At 55.7% G+C, this 14,634-nt stretch overlaps 1 protein-coding gene across 16 annotated transcripts in view; it reads right to left on the reverse strand.

Moving 5' to 3' along the window:
* The window catches only part of HEMK1 (HemK methyltransferase family member 1), a 34,640-nt gene that overhangs the window by 17,758 nt on the left and 2,248 nt on the right, over positions 1-14,634 (reverse strand). For 4 of the 16 annotated variants that reach the window (XM_060161736.1, XM_060161735.1, XM_060161733.1 and 1 more), the window contains exons 4-10: positions 14,494-14,587; positions 10,055-10,189; positions 9,655-9,719; positions 9,316-9,365; positions 8,130-8,238; positions 7,185-7,280; positions 6,903-7,016 (exon numbers count right to left, since the gene is read on the reverse strand). In XM_060161736.1, the coding sequence (XP_060017719.1) occupies positions 6,903-7,016; positions 7,185-7,280; positions 8,130-8,238; positions 9,316-9,365; positions 9,655-9,719; positions 10,055-10,189; positions 14,494-14,587 (663 nt within the window). Of the gene's footprint in view, positions 1-5,215; positions 5,605-6,254; positions 6,749-6,902; positions 7,017-7,132; positions 7,281-8,129; positions 8,239-9,315; positions 9,366-9,654; positions 9,720-10,054; positions 10,190-14,493; positions 14,627-14,634 lie in introns of those variants that run through there. The other 12 variants (XM_060161746.1, XM_060161747.1, XM_060161745.1 and 9 more) reach the window with 8 other exon arrangements.

Below are 14,634 nucleotides of genomic sequence, written 5' to 3' on the forward strand. Positions count from 1 at the left end.
GAATCCCAGTTCAGCCAGCATATAAGCAGGTTCCTTAGCCTTTCCCAGTTTTAGTTTCCTCGTCTGTAAAATGGGAGGGTTCACTGACTTTGCCTTATGGGATGTCTTGAGAGTGAATAAGATAATCCCAGAAGCACTTGGTTCAGGGTGCACCATTCAATCTCCAAATTTTACAAGCTCTTCTGACTGGTATCATCTCCCCGGGGCCTGGCACATAGTAGGGCTTGGGAGACAGAGGCCTGAGCCTATGCTGCACACACCCCAGGAGAAGGGCCCACCAGGGTAGGCACTGGGCTTCTGGAAAGCCCGCTGGGAACAACCCGGGCAACCCCTGTTCCTGCTCTGAGGATCCACAGGCCCAGGTGGACCGCTGCACTAAGCTCTGCAGGGGGCAGCCCAGGACCTAGCTATGCTGACCTCAGTCTCTGACCAGTCAAATGGGCACCAATGGTGGCCTCACCCTCCCTTCCAATCCAGCGGTGAGACCTGATCCGTGACTGCACCCTGCTGAGCCTTGGTTTCCTCATCACGGAGATGATTAAAAACCCAGTCTGTGGGGTTGTGTGAGGATTAACACCAATAAATGTAAAGCAGCTGCTTGGGGCCTAGTGCCCAGCAGGAGCTCAAGAAATGATGGCAAGGAGATGGAGGAGGAGGAGGAAGGCCCAGGGGGCTGCCCAGATACTTCACTCAGCTGCAAGGTCTAAGGGCAAACAAGGCCCAAGCAGCTCTAGCTCGGGGTTCACTCTACTCGCCCACGTAGCTTGGCCTCACACTGACTCCCAGGAATGGCAGACAAGACTATACCTGGAAAGCAAGGCAGGTTGGGGGTCTGCAGCTGATAAAGGGCTGGAGGCTGGGAGGCAGAGAAGAGACCTGGGTTTGAGCCCCAGCCCTGGCCTGCTGAGCCTTAATGTTCTCATTTGCACACAAGGATCTCTGTGGGTGCTTCAAGTCCCAATAATCTGCTCCTGGGGCTCAGTAGGCTGGGAGACCTGACCCCTCCATTCCCCTAGATGCATGCCCCAGGAGAGGGCTATAGACCCAGCATAGCAGGGGGCAATACAGTGGAATCCCTCGCTCTGAAAGGCGAAGTCTCTGAGAGAGACCCCAGCCTCTGAGAAGGAGCGACCAGACAAGGCCTGCCTTCCGCTGTGCAGAGCTGCTCTGAGCCACCTCACCTCTCCGCTCAGTCATGGCCAAGGCCAGGTGGAAGCCAGCTCAGTCCAGGGCTCCCAGTGAGGCTGACGTAAGCTTCCCTTGCCTCTCCTACTCTGTGAACTGTAAAATTGGCTTTTCCCCACTGTTTCCCTATAGGATGATTGACAGGAGTGTCTTGGAAGGGGAGTGGTCCCAGAATTTGAAGCTCTTACACATCGGATTCCTGGTTATGAGGCCAAAGATGCTAAAGGTTCCTTGGCAGGGTGCATAACCAGTTCTCTCAGGGAGGGATGAAAAGAGGAACCCCTGCTCTCCTCACAACTACCATCAGGGCTTCAAATGAGACCCAGATCTGTCCTCACACCCAAGGCTGTAGTTGGGCTAATATGGCTGACATCAGGGATAGGGTTGAAGGTTCCAGGTAGCCACTTCAGCGCTGGGGATCATGAAGCTGAGAATCCTAGGAATGACCCACTTCTAGCCCAGCCACACAGCCCAGCACAGGCTTGTAGCAGAAGCTGGGCACTGCCTGGGGGCTGGAAGGAGCCAAACCGCCATGGCTTACATGGAGGGATCACCTTGGAGTCAGGGGCTGCTGCACTCATTTCAGGCACAGTACCTGCTCACCCTCACACCCTGTTCATTATCACACACTCCAGGGGTGCTGGGTCAGCCACGTGACTCCACGGGAGTCAGGACCAGGCTCGGATCCAGTCTCTGAGGTCCCTCTGAGGGCCTGGTGGCCCCCATACCACTGGAGATAGACCATGGAGGCCAGCTTTGCTCTCTCCCCCTGATCCCAGTTCCATTCCCCACAGCTCCCAGTGCCTGGGGCAGCTTCTCTGGGTCCCACCCTGGGCAGTCTTCTAGTCTCTCACTCCAAGAAAGGGTCAGCTCTAGGGAGCCTGGGCAGCTCAGGTCTCCAGGTTGTGAAGGGTTTCCCACCCCCATCCCCACCCACCTCACTGCTCAGAGGAAAAGTGTTCAAAGCAATCTATCATGCACCTCAAAATCTTTCAATCTCTGCCTATTTCCAAATTCCAATTCCAAAGCCACTTCCATTTTTAGGTATTTGTTAGAGCAGCACTTCACTTCAGGTACCAAAATCCATAATAGTATCCTATTGCTGCTACAACAAAATGACCACAAATTTAGTGTTTTTAAACAACGCAAATGTATCATCTTACAGTTCTGGAAGTCAGAAATCCAAAATCAGTTTTAAGAGGCTAAAATCAAGATATTGGCAAGCTGGCATTCTTTCTTAAGGCTCTAGGGAAGAATCCATTCCCTTTCCTCTTCCAGCTTCTAGAGGCCATCTGTATTCCGTGGCTCATGGTCCTTCCTCCAGCAATGGCATCGCTTTGACCTCTGCTTCCACCATCACATCCCCTTCTCTGACACTCCTGCCTCCCTCTCATAAGGACCCCTGTGATTATACTGAGCCCACCTGAATAACCCAGGATAATCTTTCCATCTCAAAATCCTTAAATCTGCAAAGTTCCTTTTGCCATGTAAGGTAACAAATTCACAGGTTTATGGGATTAGGACATGGGCATCTTTGGGGCCATTATTCTGCCTACTACAGGAGGGAGAAGATTGCTTTACCAGTCCCAATCCCTGCCCAGATGGCCTGTCCTAGGACTGGGGGGTCATGAGGGGGGATCAGGCTGCTGTTCTGGCCAATGCTGGCTGGGGGCTGGCTGGGGGCTGGCCGGCGCCCAGAGCTCCAGGAAACCTGGCACCTGCCCCTGCTGCAGAAAGGACGGCCTGTACTCGGTGTGGCCACTGTGCAGAGATCAGGTGCACTGTAGCCCAAGAAGTGGCTATGGCTCAACTTGAACTGCTGCCTGGCTCGGGTGGGAGGCTAAGCCCTCGTAGCTTCTTCTCCCTGCTGACCAGAATATGTGAGAGCTGCTGTCAGGTACGATATGAGCCACATGGGAAATTCCAGCTCCATTCTAGAAAACGCATACACTGTTGGCTTACTGGTGGACATTTACTGAGCTTAGTGTATGCTAGACCCACATGGGACCCCAGAGAGAAGACAGAGACAGGAAGGCTTCCAAATGCATGAGACAGAATGTCATTGCTACTGGAAGAAGTGGGCTAGGGTCTGGTGGGGAGAACCCAGAGGTCAGAGGGGTGGTCCAGAGGAGAGAGCATTTGTGTTGGAGCCTGAAGGAGAGGATTATCTAGACTAGAAGTGGTGGGCAAAAGCATTTCTGATGAATGCACAGCCTGGTCAAAGGGAAGGAGGGGTGTTTGAGGAATGGATAGCTCTGCAGGGAAGCTGGAGTATAGGGCAGTGGAAGAAAGAATCCAAAGATGGACAGGGAGGGACATGCTGGCCTACGTAAATTAAAGCAGTTCTCAAAGCCAGTCAGCAGTGGAATACTTTGCTCTGATGGAAGCTTACTCAGAGTACTGATGAGGCTTTGGGAGGGCTCCCCAAGACCCTTCCCATAGTCATCCTCCCCTACCTCTTCAGATCTGGACTCTGCAGGACACGGAGACCACATTCAGGTCATGGGGAGCCAGCCAAGCGTTTAGAGCAGGAATTGGGAGAAGTTAATGGCCCAGGGTCCAGGTGGGGTTAGGGGAGAACAGAAAGGGTACATGTCAATAAAGCAGCTAGATGGGCCCCATGGAAAGAGCCATGGGCAGCTGGGAAAAGCATACAACTTGAGGCAAAGTGTCAGTTTCCTCAACTGTCAGAAGAGATGTAATTGCTCTTCCAGAGTACATCCATCAGGGACTCCTACACCCTTTGCCCACACTTGGGGCTCCAGCTGACAGAGGCTGGGTGGACATCAGGCACATCCCTCAAGACCTCAAGGGCCTGTAGAGCCTGGACTCCACCATCAGCCCCACATCCTCCTGCTGTTCTGTCTCCTGGGCTCCATGACACATGCTAAAGGAGGCAGCTCATCTCTGCTCCAGCCCCAGTAAGGAGGGAGGAGACAGGGCAGGTGAGACTGGCTTTCCCTGGGCTGGAGCCACAGGCTGCTCTGGCCTGGACCTTGGGGCACTCAGGCCCTGGTGAAGAGGGAAAGGAGGGACTGAGGGGAGATCTGGCTGCCAGTCTACCAGCCTCTTGGTGGCTCCATCTCCAGAGGGCAGAGAGAAGTCAACAGCCCAAGACTGAAATCCCTGCCTTCCCTTTTTTCCAGACTGCCATGTCTCTGCCTGACTCGGGTTGGTGCCAACCACAAGACACACACGAGGGTACAGCATCCTCCTTATGTCTGCCCTCCAAGGCAAGCAGTGAAAACGTTCACAGTGCCCCATGAAAGGTGCAACCCATGGTCTCTTCAAAATCATCATATTAAGATAAAGAAAGCACTTGGTCCCATTTCTCAGACTTAAAAGCCAAGGCTGACAGAGTTGAAGTCATCTACCCAAGGACATACCCTAGTGAGGGGCAGATGCCAGGATCTGCACCCAGGCTGGTGTAGCCTCAACACTGGAGCTTAACGTCCAAGCCCCAGTCAAGCCAGTGGCTGCAGGCTTGAAGCCCGGCCCTGCCAGTCCACTTGGCCTGCACCTCTTTCTCAGGGGAGTCAGGCCTCATGGGAGGAAGTTGTCCCCAAGGGTGCCTCCTGCTTCAGTGACCCCAACTATGCCTACACTGTCACTCCCCACTATTATGTACTCTTGGGGAGCCATATCCACATGCTTGCCAAGGCCTGAAGCCAGGAGGGTGAGACCATCAGGGAAGCCATCAGTGGTTGAGGTGTGGGACAAGGAGACAACAGACTGCTAGGTCAAGGCAGCTACCCTGAGATGCTGTGAAGAGAGCAAGAGCCCAAGGACACAGGTAGGAGAGGAAGGGCAATACTGGTGAGGCAGGCCAAGATCTGAGAGCAAACGGGGGCTCTGAAAGCCCACGCCGCCTTTCCAGGTTCCTTTTGGAACAGCCATGGCTGGGAGTCCCTGGCTCCTCCTCAAAGGAAGCCATGGGCGGCTTGAGGTCCATGCAGCTGGGTCTGGGCAAGGAGCAGGATACGGTAGCCCTGGGAACTGCAATGTGGCCTCTGCTAAGGCAAATACAACCCCCAAACACAGCGAGGGAGTAGCTCAGGCCAGGTATAACTCCAGCAATAGACTCTCCCAAGGCAGGGACCTAACTTCCTATCTCCATTTGGCCTCCTCCCATCATGGGACCTCAGGCAGGCCATGTCTTCTGTTGTGGAGTCCCTGCCTGGGGAGTGGGCCCTTGAATACCAGCTACATACTTTACCTGACTGACTGAGATTAAAATGAGGCTGCCATCTTGCACTGGCCTTGGAGCCAGAAAAGCCAGCTTCTCACAGGGAAGGGAGCTGCCCAAGGTCCCACTGCAAGACACAGCTCTAGAACCCAGCATCCTGGCTCCATCAGAGGATGCTGTCTACCACACACTGCCTCTGGCCACTGCATCACCAGGTCAGGCCTCTGAAAGTGCTGGGTTGGGGGGATGGGAGGGGAGACCAACAGAATGAGTCAGCCTAGTCTGCCATGTTCCTTGAGACCCACCCTGATGCAGGCTAACACCAGCACCTGCCAACCTAGAGGTTTCCTGTCTCTGTGGACAGAAGGGCCTTTGGGCCTCCCGGCAGCCACCAGCCTGCAGACCAGAGCTAGGGTGGAGGTCAAAACCTGGTGCCCACTCTGTCTCAGCTTCTCACTCTCCCCAGCTCCTACCAGGGACAGATGGGTTTTCAGAAACCCCAAGGCTTGGAAGGAATGTTTTAGCTCAAAACTATGGGAATAAAAAGTAAACACAAGCCCTGTTCACCCCTCACTGGCTCAAGCTTTCACTTAAATGAACGTGGACATGTGACCCCAGAACTGTGCAAGGCCCCTCAGCCCCATCCCCACCAGGAAGTAGGCTGCCATCCCCAAGCTCAAGCTCAGACGACGTTCCTGCGCTCAGAGCTTAGGCCCAGTTAGGGGCGTGTGTTGAGTGCTACGCCAGCCCTTGTGAGGGAGCTGATCAGTGCCAAGTACCTTGGCTTCCAAGGCCAGAAGGAGCAACCATGTGCCTTTCTCTACACTGCTCCCCACACCACCAGCTGGGGCCTGCCAGCCAGCCCTGCAAAGGCAGAAGGAAGCTCTTACCCCCAGCACTGCCTAAGGGCAAGGGGTCAGGGGACCCACAAATCACAATAACAAAACATTAGGTCACCACTTGCTGGTCTCTCGCCACTTTATTGGCCGTATCTCCCAACATCCCTAGAGCAATTCCACCCACAGAGACAAAGCAACCTGCCTTGGCTACACTGACCCGATGGGGCCAGACTGGGAATCCAGTCTGCTGAGCTCCTAAGCTGGATTGTGGGTGCTCTTGCTCTTTGCTGGCCCAGGAAGGACACCCCCGCCCTCGTGCCTACTCCCAAGTCTCCTAGAAATGTAGAGCATGGAGAATCACAGAGCCATGGGAAATGCCACAAACATCTGGGGTTCTGGAAGGCACCATCCACCTCCCTCCAAGTAGCATTCCAGGTAGAAATGTCAGCCAGGCACTCTGGCAGGTTGGGGCCCTGGCCAGGCATCCACAGGGCAACCATGCTGTGGCCCACACCTCCTGATATGTAGGAACCGGGGCCTAAGGAGACAGGGACAAGGGGCCAGTTACTGCCTGGGCCCTGGGGAATGAGCAGGGGGTGGGAACCGCATGCTTGCCCCACAGCCAGAGCTGTGATAGTCTGAGTGGAAGGACCAGCATGGCTGTGGGGACTGGGGGGAGGGTAGAGTCTCACCTCCCACAGAAGTCCCTGCGCACAGCCACAAGATTGAGGGACAGGTCAGGCTGGCTCTGAAGCCAGCTGCCGACGAGCTCTGGATGTCTTGGGTCCACTTCCAAGAAGATGCTTCTAGGTGGGGGAGAAATGGGTCAGCTCAGCTGGGCAAGGCTGGACCTGCATTTCTGGGTTGTCCCAGCTGGGAGGGGTGGAGGCAGAATGACGCCCAGGGCAGGCCCAGTACATACGGGGAGGGGAGGAGGCTGTTGAGGTCAGACTCAGGAGACACCCCATCCATACCCAGAGTCCTTCAGGAGCCGAGGTGCCAGGGCCAGGATGTGGGTAATGATGTCCATGCCCTCCTCCCCACCGTCCAGGGCTAGTGGATCTTCATAGCTGAAGGGGAAAACAGTGAGAGCTAAGGGCCTGGGATGGGGTATCTGAAAAGTATGGAGAAGCTGACCAGGACTTCCACAAAGAAGGCTCTGTGGAACTTACACTCTGGGCTGAGAAGAAAGTCTGAGGACCCCGAATGATGGCAGCTCCGATTCCCCTACCTCCTACAGGCAGCCACCTACCAGGCAGTGCTGGGCATGCTCAGCGAATCCCATTGACTGACTACCCCCAGGGCATGAGGGTATCCCCACAACAAGAATATTCCTATTCTTGGCTTGGGGAGGCATAGAGCTGGCCCTGACCACTCCTGAGAGCCAGGAATTTGGAAGCCAGCACCCTGACACTCACTACCACTGCCTCATCCAGAGGCTGCTGGGCTACCCCTGGTTCTCAGACCGTTTGAGAACAGGATGGTTCAGTGCAAAGCCTGGAGTAGAGTCTTAGTCCCAGCTTTCCTGCTAAGCCCCCACACAATCTTGGACAAGGTCCCTTCCCTCTCTGGGCCTCAGTCTTCTGGAAAATGATGCACCCATCTGACCACCTTCTATGTGTTGTATACTGTAGTCTGATATTTTAGTCATTAGTGAGTCCTCCCCATGGCCTGGCAAAGCTCTACCACTCCCCTTTCAGAGGCAGGAAACTGAGGCTCAGAGAGGTTCAGTGGTCTTAAGTGGGAAGGCAGATGCTGAACCAAAGTAGGTCTGTGGGTTCCAGAGTGAGCCTCTCTTTCAACACCACTGCCCCGTTCAGCCCCCCCGGTCTCCCCATCCCTCCCGATAGTATGGTCCTCCAGGGCAGACCCATCCCATTAGGCCTTCTCAGGCCTGGCCTCCCTGGTCTACCCCACACCTGAGGATCTCAGGGGCCAGCTTCTCCATGTCCCGGTGGAAGACGTAGGGAGGGTTGCTGACGACCAGGTCCACAGGGCCCCAGGGTAGAAGATGTGCCCAGCTCCCATCTGTGGTCAAAGGGAACACACAGCAGAGAATGGGAGGTAAAGGGTGGAAGCTCCACGCACTGCTATGTCCCTTGGGTAATCCCTCTCCCCAAACCACAACTTAGGCCTATCTCTGGACCCAATAAACTAGACTTCTAGATTAGTGCCCAGTGTCCCCAGCCAGCAGCCTGGCTGGGAGTGTGTATGCTCTGACATGGCAGTTCTCCCCCTGGAGTGTCCTTGCCTTCTCTTCTTCCTATCAAAAACCTCCTCAATAAGCAAGACTCAGATCAAGTGCCACTTTCAGGCAGCCATCTCTGATTGCCTGACAAAGCAAGCGCCTCTGTTCTCTGCCACCCCGCTGGCCTTGCCACACTCTGCCTCATAGCCAACATGGACTGAGTATATGGAGGGCAAGCCTGGCTTCAGTCAGTTGATTCCTAGTGGCTCTGTTTACTGGCCCCACCCTGCATCAGGTATCACACTCCATGGAGGGGGCACATGAAGCTCAAGGATGCTGTGGGCATGTGATAGAGCCAGAGCTGGAGCCAGAACTCTGCGGGCACTCTGTAAAGGATGCAGCCAAGTCATGCTGTGCCTGGGCCAGGCGGGGGCGGGCAGACACTCAAGTATTTTGGTCCCAAAGGCTATCTCTTGAGCTTCTGCTTACTTCTTGACAACAAACAAGCCCTAGTTAAATTCATTAATTATGGGGGATACGAAAGGTAAGAAAGATCCTGTGGCTGGTCCCTTCATGGGTCAGGTCAGCCCAGGAGGCAACAGGGACTTGCCTGTCCTCAGCAAGGATTGGGGGTGGGGAAGGGGTGTGTGTGTGGGGGGTGTGTGTGTGTGGTGTGTGTGTGTGTGTGTGTGTGTGTGTGTGTGTGTGTGTGTGTGTGTGTGTGTGTGTGTGTGTGTGTGTGTGTGTGTGTGTGTGTGTGTGTGTGTGTGTGTGTGTGTGTGTGTGTGTGTGTGTGTGTGTGTGTGTGTGTGTGTGTGTGTGTGTAAGCCATCCCTCTATCTCTGCAGAGTGCTTCATCCACCCATCAGCATCTGGACCCAGGATCCCCACCCAGGGAAGATGGGTGGGGAAAGTACCTAAGGTCACATCGAAGGGGATGATCCGAATCCTGTCCTGCAACCGAAGCCTGGAGAGATAGGAAGGTAAAGGTGAGCATGGGGAGGGGGAGAGGGGGTGGGAGCAGGGGTGGGAACAGACTCCTACCCTTGGCTACAAAGAACGGGAGAATAAACCCTTCTTGGACCAGCAAGACACCTGGTGTCCATTGTCCATTTGTAACCCTGTGGGACCTACGCCAGGCCTCCCCCACTGCCTCCTCCTTCTTGAGGGTGGACATTGGCGGGTTTGATACCTGGATAGAGGTTGAGATCAGGCCCCAAAGTCTGACTCCCCCTACCCTGACCAAGCCCCCCTACCTCTGAGCATTCTCATGGGCCAGGCAGATGGCGGCTTCTCCCTTGTCCACAGCAATGACTCGGCTCTGCCCCAAGAACAAACAAAGGGTACGTGGGAGACAGGGTGTTTGGAAAGGCCAGGCCTGGGGACCAGAGCCCTCTTCCAACCCTCTGCTAGAAGAGGAGGGAAATACTCAGTAGCTTTTCTTCCTCTGCGGTCAGGGTCTGGCCAGATGGAAGGGGATGGGACTTAAAGGCTATGACCATGGTGGGCTGGGGCAGCTCTGTCTTCCTCCTGTTTTCAGTCATTTCCTCTCAAGTAATTCTAGCAGAGTGGGTTGGGGAGGGATCAGCAGGAAGGACAGTAAGTGCCAGTCACAGTCTACCCAGGGTGGGGTGGAGGGATGCATAGGGGGCTCACCTGGGGGAGCTTGCTCAGCAGGCTGAGGGAAATGGCTCCTGATCCACAGCCCACCTCCAGGATGAGTGGGCCACCTTGAGCTCCCACCACACGGGGCCCTTGGGTCACCTCCTCCAGCACCCATTCAACCAGCTCCTGCAAGGGAGATAGATCGTGATCAGAGTTGGTACTGACCTGACTCCTGTGGGTCTTGGCACAGAGGCCCAAGCATAGTTAGCCCCTGTGTGAATGTAGAAGGGGGATGGTTAAAGCCAGACTGAACTTCGTTGTCAGCTGCGGCCATGGGCAGGTCACACTGCCTCTCCATGCCTCCGCTTCCCCATCTGTAAACTTGAGCACAGTTGAGAATAACCCACCTCATTGGGGGCAGGTGGAGATTTAACAGAAGCACATTCATGAAGCACTGATCTCATGCCTGGTACATGGTAAGTGTTCAGTAAGCCTCAGCTAATCCTTTTACAGACATCCTCTTGTTTTGTGCTTACAGCAATGTTAAGAATCATACTTAATGGTCCCTGGCCAACCCCTCTGTGCCTGGCCCTGCTTCCGGAGGTTTCCCTGTATTAATCTGTTAGACCCTCATGAGGAAAGTGAGGTCCAGGGTTCAAGGCCCCACTGGGAACCTGGCCTGCAGCTCATGGTGGCCAAGAACCAGGGGCCAGTGTGTCCCCAGCTTCCTCACAGCCCCCCCAGAGAGGCTCCCAGGTCAAAGGGACAGGAAGTTCCCTCCATGGAGGGGCAGGGGGATGACAGCCCTACCTGAGCCCCATATCTGAAGGGGGCTGTGGCACACACAGGGCATGGGGTAAGTGGGTATGGCATGGGAAGAGGTGCCTAACTGCACTGTACCTGCCTTGGTGGCAGGGGGACACTTTCAGACACTGTCACTTTAGAAACAACAGAGTTTCAAGTCTCACCCACCCATCTGTCACCTGAAGACTGTGCATGGAAGCCAATATAGGGTGAGGGTGGAGGGCCGCTGCTGTGCATTGGCCAAAATGTTTCTAAACAGCAGTAGAGTGGGGGCCCAAGTAGCCAGGCATGGAGCCAGGGAACCAGGGAAAGGGCATGGAGCCATGGAGCAGGGAAAGGGCAGTCCCTCAAAGGGACCTGCCCTTTGGATGAGGGCAGGAAAGGCCCCCCTGGAGGCTGAGGATTCCTGGGGTTCCAGGCAGGGCTGGCTCAGGGAATGAGGGGAAGAGTCAGGAAGTAGGTGTTTCCTTCATCTGAAAGAGATCTACTTCCTCCAGGCTCTCTCTACCATGACCTTCCTCACTGTGGGCCTAAGATCTAGGATGGGGTGTGCTTCTCCCACCAAACTGAATGCTCCATGACGTGAAGACCAGGAATCTAACCCATCATGGCATGTCCCACACGGGCAGGGCTTGGCCCACAGAGCGGCCTCTTGGCTACTTCCCAAGCCCTGGGCAAGCTCTCAGTGGCCACAGGAAGCTACCCTGAGCCTCAGACCCGCAGCTTCCCCCAAGCCCCAGTGTCAACAGTTAGGCCCCGATAGAGCAGAGGGCTCCAGATCACTCAGACTCATTTTCCGCATAAGCTGCTCAGTGCTGAGTCCCCAAAAGTATTTCATCCTTCAGCCCAACCCGGGAGCAAAGTTCACCTGTCCCCAGGGTAGTCCAAGGCAGGTGGAACTTGGCCAGTGGGTCCAACCTTTTCTGTTCCAAGCCCCTTCTGCACCAAACAAGCTACTGCCTATGAGTGAGACAGACCCTCTCCAGCCAGAGAGGGCTTCCCCTCACTCCTTCCCACCAGGCCTGTACCAGGCACCACTGGAGAACTGGAGTGCTGGCAGCAAGCTGCGCCCACAGCACTGGGACCAGCACAGAGCCAGCAGTCTAGGGCTGTGGCTTGGAGCCTGCGGTCACAGCGGCGAGGCCACATACTAAGTGGCCAGCTGGCCAGCTGAAACTTGTCAGGGGCATGAACTTCTCTTGGTTTCCTGACCACAGACAGACCTACCCTGGCTGGAGAATGACCCCTTAGTCAACCACACTGGCCAGCCACCTCAGAGAGACATCCTGACATCAGAGACACACACCACATGTGTGAATGGCTACCCTGGTCAGGGCATGAAGATGAGAGACTAGGCCCCCACTGCCACCAGTGCCCCTTGGCCTCTCCCTTACCCTCCAGATCCGGGGAAGATTATCTTGGCTATAGGACCACTTCAGGTTTTGGGGGGGGCGGGGTAGGGATGGAGACCACTCCCAGCAAGTCCAGAAACTCTCTTCCTCACCTAGTAAAGAGTCTCCTCAGCCTAGAGTTGGTGGCTCCTTGGGGGAAGCTGAAAATCGAGCTGGTTACAGGCCCAGGGCACTTTTCCCAGGTGAACAAGGGGAGAATCCAAGAACACTGCAGGGTCGGAGCAGAGGGGAACGTGGGAAGGAGGCAAAGAGCAGGCAGCTGTCGGCTCTGCCTGGAGCCACTGCCTCAACAGGACTCCACACCCCTTAAGAGGCTGGCGCAAGGCCTCAGCAGGACCTGAGTGCCATAAGGACCCTCATTAGGATTACATTCTTGATGAGGCAGCCCCAAGAAGGCAGCATTGCCTCCCTCAAGCTAATCACAGACAAGGCACTGAGCCTCCCACACCTCAGAGAGCCTCACCTCGCCAAGCTGGGCAAGAATGGCTCACACTTCCAACCTTGGTTTTCCCACTGTACACACTGCCAGTCCGGGGACTGAGCCACCTCCCCATCCCCAGAGAAAACCCAACTGGTCAGGCCACACACCGCCTACAACTTTGCATTTCAGAATTCTGCACCCATCATCAGAAACCACCCTTCAATGGATGGAGAGAACGCAAGCACCATGGTCCCTCCCTTTTTTTTTTTTTTTTCCATGGTCCCTCCCTTGCACTAATTCTCCCCACTCCCCACCACAGGCCACGTCCTCTCAAGTTCTTGGTAAGGCACTCCCCAATGCGGCTTCACATTGGGGCAACCTGGCAAATTCTGAGAAACGTCTGTACAGTGAGGCGAGGACCTGGCCTCCCAACCGCAGCCTCCCTCCTCTCCCCCACCCCTTATAGCAGAGCTGCTCTCCTGGCCCAGACCCACCCAGGAAAGGGGGGGCCCCCACATGGGAGCCGGAAGTCCACACCCAACACTCAGAACCCTGGAACACATGGTTGGTGCCAGGTCAGCTCTGAGGGCACTCAAAGGTCATCGCGGTAGCTTCCCTCCCATGCCCTGACCCTTGGCAGCCTCAGGGGATGGTGAGTGACCTCCTGGCCAGAGGTCGCATGCTTGGAGGGGCCACAGGTTGGCCTCCCAAAAGTCTGCAGGTAGCAGGCTATATCCTGCTCTGGGTCTCTGCACCTATCCAGCACATCCAATCCCAGATGGTTCAGCCCCTTGTAAGGTATGGGGCCCTGACGCAGGAGACAGGATGTCTTGAGTGCTGCCCCCATGCTCCCTGCCTTGACATCCCTGTGACTTCAGCAAGGTCTCAGACTCCCTACTGTCCCTGCCCTGACACTGGGCATTAAGGCAAGGACCTGGCCTCCCAACCACATGATGCAGGGGGCAAGTGGGGTCAGAGGGCTTCTTGGCTGAGGGAGAGAGGCTGGGAAAGTGAGAAGGGGCTCTGGGTCCCTGGCTGGGACAGGTGGATGAGGCCTGATATTTCCCAAGAATGTGTGTGTCCTTCTGGAAACACCCCTTCTCAGAACCCGGTGCCCTCTGGCTTGCCCACCAGCCCCCACCCACATACCCCTCCACCTGCTCTGCTCTCTCTGGCTCCCAGCCCTGCCACCTACAAGGTCATGGGGAAGCCCAAGAAGGGCCATAGAAAGCATTTCTCCCAAGACTAGGGTGTCGCACCTACACACAGCATGCTGGGACCATACACTTCCCAGTCCTAGTAATTTGAGAAACACAGGTGATTACCTGACTAGATAGTGGATGTAATAGGTAAAAGGTCCCAACCAGTTCCCTGGTCTGGAGGCCCAACCCTCTCATCATCTGGGCCCAGAGGGGGCAGTGACCTACCCAAGGTCACAAAGCTGTACCAGGCTTCCAGATGTCCAGCTGCAGCCCTCTCCACTTTGCCCATGCCTCCTGAGGAAGAGGAGGGCACTTGTTTCCCATGGGTTGGGTAGGCTATGGGCCCATGGGGCAGCTCCTAGGGAAATGACAGGAACCGGCTGAGTACTTGGTGGGCAGCACTAGTTGGGGCATCTTGAGCCACTGCCAGCCTAGGGGCTGGGGCAGTGGCTTGGGAAGTGAGGATAGTCAAGGAGGTGAGCAGGAGACCTCTTTCCTCTTGGCCCCACCTACTCAGCCAGCCAGGAAGGGCGCTGCCTCTAAAGGACAGCAGTCATGGGGCTCCAGCGCCCCCTGGTGGAACTCTGGGACAAGACAGGTGCCCTGAGCCCCCTTCATTCCCATCCTGCCCAGTTCTGATGGGACACCTACCTCCGTTTCTGGCCGAGGGATAAACACTGGGGGTGCCATCTTCAGACTGAGGCCCTGAAAGTCCCACTCACCAAGGATGTACTGCACAGGCATCCTGCAGAGGGGGCAGCAGGGTGATCATCAGTGCCAGCACCTGGACCA

Source organism: Lagenorhynchus albirostris, chromosome 10 (genome assembly GCF_949774975.1).
Source record: "Lagenorhynchus albirostris chromosome 10, mLagAlb1.1, whole genome shotgun sequence".
Classification (NCBI taxonomy): domain Eukaryota; kingdom Metazoa; phylum Chordata; class Mammalia; order Artiodactyla; family Delphinidae; genus Lagenorhynchus; species Lagenorhynchus albirostris.